The sequence below is a fragment of the Sitodiplosis mosellana genome, unplaced genomic scaffold (assembly GCF_009176505.1).
Source record: "Sitodiplosis mosellana isolate CC-2019 unplaced genomic scaffold, AAFC_SMos_1.0 Smas_scaffold_5712, whole genome shotgun sequence".
Classification (NCBI taxonomy): Eukaryota; Metazoa; Arthropoda; class Insecta; order Diptera; family Cecidomyiidae; genus Sitodiplosis; species Sitodiplosis mosellana.
In genome coordinates this window covers 95,961-105,568 of record NW_022600954.1, presented here as the reverse complement: position 1 = coordinate 105,568, position 9,608 = coordinate 95,961, and the positions used below count along the sequence as shown (strand labels likewise).

Genomic DNA, 9,608 nt, shown 5'->3' with positions numbered 1-9,608 from the left:
CAATAAATTATATTAGTTTGTTGGAGAGCGATAAATGGGTAAAATCGATTTTAACAATCGCAGAAATTACACATTTGCAAGCTGTCAAAAGCTGCGATGTGTATGAGCGTTTTCGAATGAATGTTTGAATGGCTCAGAACACCATTTGATGCGGAACATCATCAACGAAACGATTTCAATGATTATTATCTCATTTACAATAATGGATTTCACTCGGTTTTCTCGCTCTCGAAAGAGATGTGCACGAATTTGTGTGAGCTCACACTTTTCAAAATGCCTGAGATGTGCATCAAACATCTCTCGCTCGCTGCTGCACAGATTTGCATCTGTGTCACACCGAAACAAAAAATATGTACAGCACCTCGTTGCTTTAGCTTTTTCCCCGTTGCGATCACCTTCTTTTCCATCTTCTTGTTTAGTGCGATAATCTAGCGTAAAACGAATGGCATGTTTGTAATTTTATTAGTTGTTTTTTTTTGTGTGTAGCTTCTGTAATGAAAACAGCCTTGTTGCCAGAAGTGAATTAAAATGACATGTAAATAAAATCGAATATGAACAAGTCATAATAAAATCATACTCATTACGTTCTTCTCATCGGTTTGTACATTTGAATTCATGCACGGTGCGCACACATGCGCTCACTCACTAAGATCGCATACTTTTATGTGCATCTCATATATCGCGTTGCCATACTTTCAGTGCAAAATAAACCATGTTGTGTGTGAGCCGACTACTGAAAATTTTGCGATTCCGATGACACTAATCTCAAGATTATTACTGAAATGGGTGTCTCGGCTGATTCATATTCACGCTTCCCTTCACCAACCAACGACAGAAAAAAGACACAATTTACCAACCGATATTTACCTTTCCAATGCAATGCAATAATTTCGGTGACAAACTGGAAAATACAATGCGTACTTTATGCGTGCCAATGGATGCCCCTCAACTCAACGCTATGACAAATGTGAAATAATATGCATTGAAAGAAACGCCAAAGCAAAAAAAATTATTCTCGCACTCTTTGACAGGTAAAGGTTTTACTTTCTAGCAAATCCGCCTGAAGAGACGATTTTTGTGCGGTTTTACATGCCACCAAATTTGTTACTCAGAATTCATAGATAAAACAGAAACAACGAAAAGAAAAACACAAAAAACTGCAACAATTTTTCTCGTGTGTCACTACAGTTTATACGGTTTTTGCATCTCTTTGGATCTGGTTTTTTCCCCTCTCGTTGTTTTGTTTTGCTTCACAACAAAATTCTTGTATTTTCACGATTTTTCTTGAGTGCAACCAAAAATGTTGCTTGTATGCCGGTATCGAATTTTCAAATTACATGAACACATTTTCTACTCAATATTTGGAGAAGAAGATGATTGCTACACATCGATTTCGTTTCGAATTTCGAATGCACCACGATCTCGCGCGGTGTAGTCTGGCTGCGACCAATATCACAAAACAACAATAACACTGGAACCAGAGCATTTCGCGCACAACGAGACTCATTTGGGTTAGGTATAGCAGTAGTGAGAGCAGCAGTCGCATCAACGGCGGCCGCGACAGCATTCTCCGTCTCTCGCACCCATTCCGTTCCGATGGGTACAACATCGATCGATCCGGTGCAAAACGAGGGAAAACAGAGCGAGAGAGGGATAGAAAGAGCAATAACATTATGTTATTGGTTGGCATCGTTGTCTGAACATGATCTATACACAAATTTTAGAACGTTAATATTTATATTCAAGATAATCAAAGGGCTGGCACCAAATTACCTAACTGAGAAAATAATTTTTAAGCATGAAACTACAAACAGAACACTAAGAAACGCAAATGAAATTTGTCTAACAGATGCAATTAAGGCTTGTAGCCAAAACTCATTATTTTATAAGGGAATAAAATTATTCAACACGCTTCCGATAGAATTAAAAAACCAAGAAAATTTAAATCACTTCCAAACAATGTTGAAAACATACGTCAAAGAAATCTTTTAATGCTGTTTAATGGAGAAATCTAAATAAAAATAAAACGAATTACATACGTAATCCAAACTTTTCCGCTCCGCAGCAATTTATTTTACCTCTCGCTTAATGTTTAACCAAAATTTCAATGGACCCTTTTTTCATAGCATTTTTGACCTTAAAATATAACTACTATTTCGACCATTTTCCATACAAAAGTGTCATTTTCGAACAAAATTTCAAAAATTTCAAGAAATGTTGATTTCGGACCAAATTTATGGGCAAGAAGGTGTTCGGTTGTTTGAAGGCTCCCATTATTTTTGCAAAAAAATTATCAGTTTGCTTTGACCAAAACCCTAAAAAATGGCTTTCTATGTGATTTTTTATACAAAAGTCTATTTTTCGAGGAAAACTTCAAGAAATGTTGATTTTGGACCAAATTTATGGGCAAGTAGGTGTTCGGTTGTTCAAAGACTCCCATTATTTTTGCTAAAAAATGGCATTTTGCCTTGATCGAAACCTTGAAAAATGCTTTTTTCGGGTACTTCCCGTACAAAAGTGTCATTTTTCAAGATTTTTCAGGTCCTCAGTCGGAGGCTTATGGTACGAAATTGGTAAATCAGAATGGGCTCAAAATCAATCCGAAGCTTTGTCTCGACATGCCAAAACTTTTGGCTCTTACAGATCTCAATTATCTTGTCAACTTTTTGAGATAATCGGCGAACAAAAAACGCGAACGCGAACGCGGACGACGCCATACGCACATCACAATTTTGCACATTTTTCATAGTAAACAACATGTTTTTGAAGGCAGATAGGTCTTGATCGATAGGATTTGTTCCCATCTACATTGCCTAGTGTACAGATATGTGATTTTTGAAGTTTGGCGTGACGTTATAGTGGTCCGAAAGAGGAGATGTCATGAAATTTTGGCTAGTAAAACCAATACTTTTCCATACAAACAAAGTTTGCGGAAAAGTAAAATAAATATTATTATTATTACAATCGTTAAACGATGACACGACCTGCAGTGTTTGTGTGTATGTGTGTGTGTGCGATTTGGTGCTTAACTAAAAACGACAATAAACCACCACAAAAGGCGCAATGAGCCGAACTAAGCATAGGCAGAAAACGGGAAAAAAGTAGAAGAAGACGTTGAGAGCGTAAATGTAATGAAATCGAGAGACAAACAAATAAAACAAAGCAAATATGATACAGGGGGAAAATACAAAGCTAAACAACGACGACGACGGCGGTGGCGGTGGAGGCAACGCGCGCGGGTAAAGCAAGCGACCGATCTGAGAAATACGCCACAAGAAAGAGCCCGACGAAATGAGGTGGCCCATGATGAGTATACGGCCGTAAGCAGGATAGAAAATCATAAGAAGGCTTACACGCTCTAGCCTTTTACATGTATCCATCCCAATGTGTTGTTGAATGTGTGTACTGGGTACAGTAATAATAAAAACAATAACAACAACAACAGCAACAACATCACATCACACCGCCACAATCGTAGCAACTTAGCAGCTGTACTTCTTCTTCTCGCATTTTTCATGGATATCCGATTTTCCTTTCTGCTATAAAAGACCGCATCTTTCCATCGATCAGCATCATTGCAATTTGTGTGCTCGTACATAAATACCATAACACATTTCGCTCGTAATTATCACTACGCTTTATTAAAAGCCCAAATCCGAGTCCAAATCTAGTTACAGCCATTCAAACATTAAAGGTGCAACCGATTTCGACTATCATACATATTACACGTCCATTAGCATCAGTTGATAAGTTTCGTTTTTTCGTTTCGTTGTTGGTGAAATTTAAATATCGAAGTGATTGAAACCTTTGTTGGCGGCAACAAAGTTCAAAGTTGGAATTTATCAGCAACAACCACCGAAGCAATCGAATTCCATTGTGATATCGCTGGAGACTCTCCTCATCCGAAAAAAGTGTCATATTTTTCAATAAGTTTCAAACATTTTTCTTTTAAACATGAAAGTGGTGAGTTTTTTTTCCATTAAACATTTGTTTCGTTATTTTTTTATTCATTGGCAAGTTAACAGTTCGTCGATAGAAATTCATTGGGTGATTTAGAACGGTATAACAATTGACTATCAATTTCAAGGCATCAAAATATAAATCTAGTACTCTGTTTTGCTCGTCCTTCGTCGATTTTCATATGATTCAAAAGAAACAAAAAGTCATTTCGAAATTTCTATCAGGTATTTTCAAGATCTGATCAAAATTCGTGTCTGGACACAATTCTTTCAAAGGACACCTTCTATTATTTTAATATATATACAGTATTCCGACTCTAATCCAGACATTAAAAATACATTCTATTTGTTCAAAACATCTTATTATAATGCGCATAAACGATCAGCTGAACTCAATTGAAAAGAAGAAGAAGAAAAAAAAACACTGAAAAGTTGCACTGTTTCAATTGAAGGTTTGTAATGGGTCTGGGAGTGCGAGTGCGCGGCGTGCGCTTTAGTATAAATTGCGATATTCAAGAGATTCGATTGAATTGAAAATGCCATTTTTCGACTTTAATTCGCTTGGCATGAATAATGAAAAGCGTGAGCATTTTTAACAACGTCAAAGTCGTTGTTTCATTTGACTTGTTGATCTAGTTTGTTGTCGATGCCATCGCGCGAGCGCACGCGCGTGCAATGCATTTACACACTTACGTGATCTGTTCCATTTTTTTCCTTCACTTCTGCAATACCAGAATCATAGAATAAATGTCGTGAGAACAGAAAATTTACAATAAAAATTGGTAATACATGAAAAAAAAACACACACACACATACACAATATATATTTTCCTTAAGAATATAATGAAAATCAGAAGGGAAGAAAAAAGGAAATCAACAATCGTCTAGAGGAATAGAAGAAATGAGGTTGTTAGAGTACGAAAATGTACAATTGTACATACATACACACGATTGATGAACGGCAATTCAGTTTATTGACAATTAGACAATAAAACTAATGATATCGCGTTCGTTTAGTGCGCACGATAGAGATGGTTTTGGGCCTTTGGAAATGGCCAATATATAACGACGATGCATTTTGTTGCGCCATTAAATGCGGTGCATATATGCACACAGATGTTTTCAACCGTAATGAGAACGGCCTATATTTCTTCGACACAAAGCCGAATCCATTCCTATGTATATGTTTGGCACAAACGCCAAACTCCGAACTGGTAATTTACATTAATGCTTCAATTATGGAACAATTATAGCAACTCAATTGACTGCTCTGCAAATGAAAAAAATGTCTTACGCATTGCTTTTGTCTTCTTCGGTCATCAGGTGATAAACGTGTTGTGCACGGCATCGACATAGAAACATGAAGATTCAATCGTTAGAGAAATCGCAACAACAAAATTAGCATCCAAAATTTATTGCTTATCGATTATGATGAATGAAAATGCACACAAAAAATGATAAAAATATCAAAATATGATTCGTCGCATTCGGTGGTGGTGATGTGCATCGAACGAAACTTCAACCGTGTGATTCAGTCGTGATTCTAAAACGGAAGGGAATTGAAAGAAAAATCATTCGCGAAAACAAGTGAATTTATGAATTAATGTGATCAATAGCGGATCGCTATATAAATTATTTGGCATATTCTTTTAATGACTAACTTCTTATGCACGGAACATCATCATTTGCATCGTGCAGTACACAGCGAAAAGTTGAGTGAATAAGCCAGTATTGATTCATCAATAGACATAGATTGGATGCAGCGACATTGTTTTGATGTTCTGTGTGTTGTTGGTATAGATCGTGCTTTTCTTCTGCTTTGTTGTGAACCAATGTACCGCCGTCTAGCGTTGGGCACTGCTCTCAGTACAAATTTCATCATGGAACGTGACTCCGTACACTAATAGAGAGTCGTTTGTTGTGTGTTTTTCTTTTCATATAAAAAAAACCTGTAATGTACTGTGTATGTGCGCTTTTATGTACCGTTTCCTTTGTTCTTCTTCGATACCTTTTTTCTGCTCGCATTTGGCCTGCAATGTTTTTTTTCCTTTCCTCGCCGTCGTCGTCGTTGTTTTTGCTGTCTTTGTTTTTATGTTCGGAAATTTTCAATTTTCATTCAATTCCATATTCAGCACACTGCAACGACATTGAACGAGGCATTTTACTGTATGATTTGATGATCGCTTTGCAAATGCAAATGCAAACACATGTGAATGATACAGAAACAATGAAATATTCAGCGACCGTCAAGTATCGCGTTGTTCTGTGTGTTGCGCAGAGACCAATCATCGTGAAAATCTCTTCTTTTTGTCGACACAGAGATGCATTAGCCGACAACAAGAAAACAAAAAATAGAACCGTCCGAATGCTGAAACAATGAGGGAGAAAGAGACAGAGAGAAAAACATATTGAAAATTCGGAACAACAAATTCTAAAATATGCGCCCGAGATAGGAAAAGTGTAGAAAAATTGCGATCGACACAACAAAACAAACATGAATATTCAGTAATAAAGATGCAAAGACCTACCTATCGACAGTTTGAACGCAGCAAAATCAGTATGCCCATGTTTTGTATCTGGCTTTCCGCTGTTGCTGAATCGAATCGAGATCGTTAGACTTTGATGTTTTAGAATTTATAGTGATTTTGCGATAAGGATTATTGTCATCTTCATGAAATGTTTCATTCTTATCGTGGTTTGTATCCGCACACGTGTTTTACCACGTAAACATTAAATGCTTTTAATCATCGAATACCCAATAAATATGCCAGATAAATTCGATAATGTTAGTGAAAAATTATGTCCATAGATAAAACACACAGTGTGCAGTGGCATAGGGGGAATTCGTGTAACAAAGTGTCAAATGGCAATGTCTGGGAGAAAATGCTGTAATAAGTGCATACAACAGTTTAGGCTATGCTCAGTGGGTCGTAATTGGGTTTCATATACTCTCGATGGATTGGTTCCATGATTGTTCATCTATTTTTGTCTTCACGTTCGCATAAGTTCCAAACTAACAGCATATATTTTTTTTCTTCGTCGTGCTCTACGCGGTACGGTTGAACTATTTTTCAGATTATCTTTGCAACAATTGTAGCCGTGTGTAACTGTGCAAAGTTAGACAACACATATTTGCCACCACCCGATGCACAGAACTCAGGCGGAAACGGTTTAGCGCCGCCAAATCAAAGTAATGGAAATGGTAACAATGGATTCAATGGTAACAACGGTAACGGTAATGGATTCGGTCAACAAAATCCACAGCAAGGCTTTGGTGGTAATCAGCCACAAGAATCACAACAGCCACCAATCGCTATTCTATCCTATGAAAATGAACCAAACTACGGTGACGGTAGCTACAAATACTCTTATGAAACGGGTGCGTACAGCAGGAAAAAAAATGATAAAATGCCAACCGCTCTGTTCTGCTGGTTTGCGGAGTATGTGTGGTTTTGTCTGGCTGAAGTGAATGTGTTTTATTAACTATTTATCGTTCGCGTATAGAAAACGGTATCAAAGCCGAGGAGCAGGGCGAAGTGAAGAACAAAGGCACTGATAATGAAATCCAATCGGTTCGCGGTTCGTACAGTTACACTGGACCAGACGGTGTCTTGTATACTGTAACATATATAGCCGACGAAAATGGTTTGTCGTACATTTTATCGTTGCACATTTGATACAGATTTTGATGCGTGTCTTTGTTTTTATTTTCAGGTTTCCAACCACAAGTAAGCCAATTGCACCAAACCGATTAAACCGGCCTTTATAAGAGAAACTACGCAGATTTTTACGTTTTTGTTTATTTGTTTGAAATTCTTTTTTCAGGGTGCACACATCCCAACTCCATCACCAGCTATTCAACAAGCTATCGCTGAACAACAGGCTGCTGTAAGTCACTTGAGTTATAGCTATTTTTATCAATTTGAAGCTAATTCATCTTTTCATCAATCAATGATTAGGCTGCTGCAAATGGACAAAACGGCAACGGCAATGGAAACAATGGCAATGGAAACGGTAACGGCAATGGAAACAATGGCAACGGATTCCAACCTCAAAATGATTTCGGTGAGTTAAAGTTGCTTCGATTGCCCTCAACACAAAATTCGAATTGGCGACTGAATGAATAATATGTAATCAAACGAATTTTCCTTTTCAGCTTCAAATGGTAACAATGGCAATGGCAACGGCAATGGATACAACTACCAACAACCTCAAAATGATTTCCAGCCAAGCAACGGCAACGGGAACGGCAACAACGGGTTCAACGGCTACCCAAGCAATCGGCCACAAAATGACTTCCAACCAGCTCCATCGTACAACAACCCAAATAATCAATACATACCACCACAGGCCGATGCACCTCAACCACAACCTCAACGACCCAATAACGCATACATTCCACCAGCCCAAAATCAAAATCGCCCAAATGGCAATGGAAACGGCAATTTCAACCCACAAAACGGATATAGATACTAGGGCGGTCTAAGATCTAGCTCAATCTCAATCCCAACAACATCAACAATAACAAACAATATCAATCAAGTACTAAACACGGTCGATAAAATAGGAACAAAACAAAATATGACGACGCAAACTACTCCTTCAGGCTATTCTACGATCCTCCCCTACTCCGATTTCGTTACCATAAACTAAGTTTTACCCTTTCAGATGGCTTCTTCATTACTTTTTTTTCGTCTTTCATCCCTATCATAATTAAGCGATTATTGCCAGTAAATTTATGTTTTAGCTATAAAAAAATAAGCAAATTCAAGTGAAGCGACAAAGAAAAAAACCAATTGTTCGAGCAAAAAGAAAAGTACACCGATAAAATTCATTCAAATTCATTCAAATTATTTCGCCGGCGGACGGTTTGATGATAGAGAGAATTGAATGGGATTACAAGGTTCCATTTTATTTTTTATTGAGTGATCATTGAAATAGGAATATGGACATTTTGTTTGTACATATATTCAATCCGAATTCACAATCCACCAACATATCAATACAAATTGTCAGCAGAACCTATTCAAACAAACATATCATTTTTATTTTAAAAAAGTGTAATTATGTTATTGACTAATCATCATAATTGAACAAAAAATAACATACATACGGAGCTTTGCTATCATGAAGAAAGAAAAAAAATAAACATTTGTATTTAATTCAAGTATAGTATGTTGAATAAACGAATCGAAAATTTACAACAACAAAAAAACACACACACCCATTATTTCTCTTAATCCATTTACCCGTAAAAAGCCAAGGAATCAGTGAATCGAAGAGAAAAGTACGTTAATGCATTTGGTCAATACAATAAATGCAATCGCATTCAATTGTGAATGCACAATAGGGTGGTGCGATTTTGATTTTGCAGAGGATTTCAAAACGTCGGGTGTGGAATCGATTCAGCACCTAAAAAGAAGTAACTTTTGTTCTGGGACATATGCCGAAAAGTATTTAAAAGTTATTCCCACTTTCCGCTACAATTTTAAAAAAATTGCATTTTTTGCTCATTTTCATGGAAAACTTGTTGAAATATCGCAAGAAATAGCCACTTTAATGTCACTTTGGCCAGCATATTTGGATTCATCGTGAAAAATTACCTAACAAAAAGTTGGTTTAGAAATACTTTTCCACGATTTTGAGGTC

General features: G+C 37.0%; 1 protein-coding gene across 1 annotated transcript; it reads left to right on the top strand.

Moving 5' to 3' along the window:
• The first annotated feature begins 3,592 nt into the window (after window positions 1-3,592).
• On the top strand, window positions 3,593-9,171 carry LOC129572902 (pupal cuticle protein 20-like). The gene is made up of 7 exons (XM_055453017.1): window positions 3,593-3,963; window positions 7,035-7,338; window positions 7,464-7,604; window positions 7,674-7,687; window positions 7,785-7,847; window positions 7,919-8,024; window positions 8,116-9,171. Exons 1-7 carry the CDS (start codon window positions 3,955-3,957, stop codon window positions 8,433-8,435), a joined length of 957 nt encoding a protein of 318 aa, XP_055308992.1. The 5' UTR covers window positions 3,593-3,954; the 3' UTR covers window positions 8,436-9,171.
• The last annotated feature ends 437 nt before the right edge of the window (window positions 9,172-9,608 follow it).

Coding starts and splice junctions, on each gene's coding strand:
- LOC129572902 (XM_055453017.1), top strand. Junction 7,848..7,918: donor TCGCTGAACAACAGGCTGCT/GTAAGTCACTTG, acceptor ATCAATGATTAG/GCTGCTGCAAATGGACAAAA. Junction 8,025..8,115: donor CCAACCTCAAAATGATTTCG/GTGAGTTAAAGT, acceptor TTTCCTTTTCAG/CTTCAAATGGTAACAATGGC.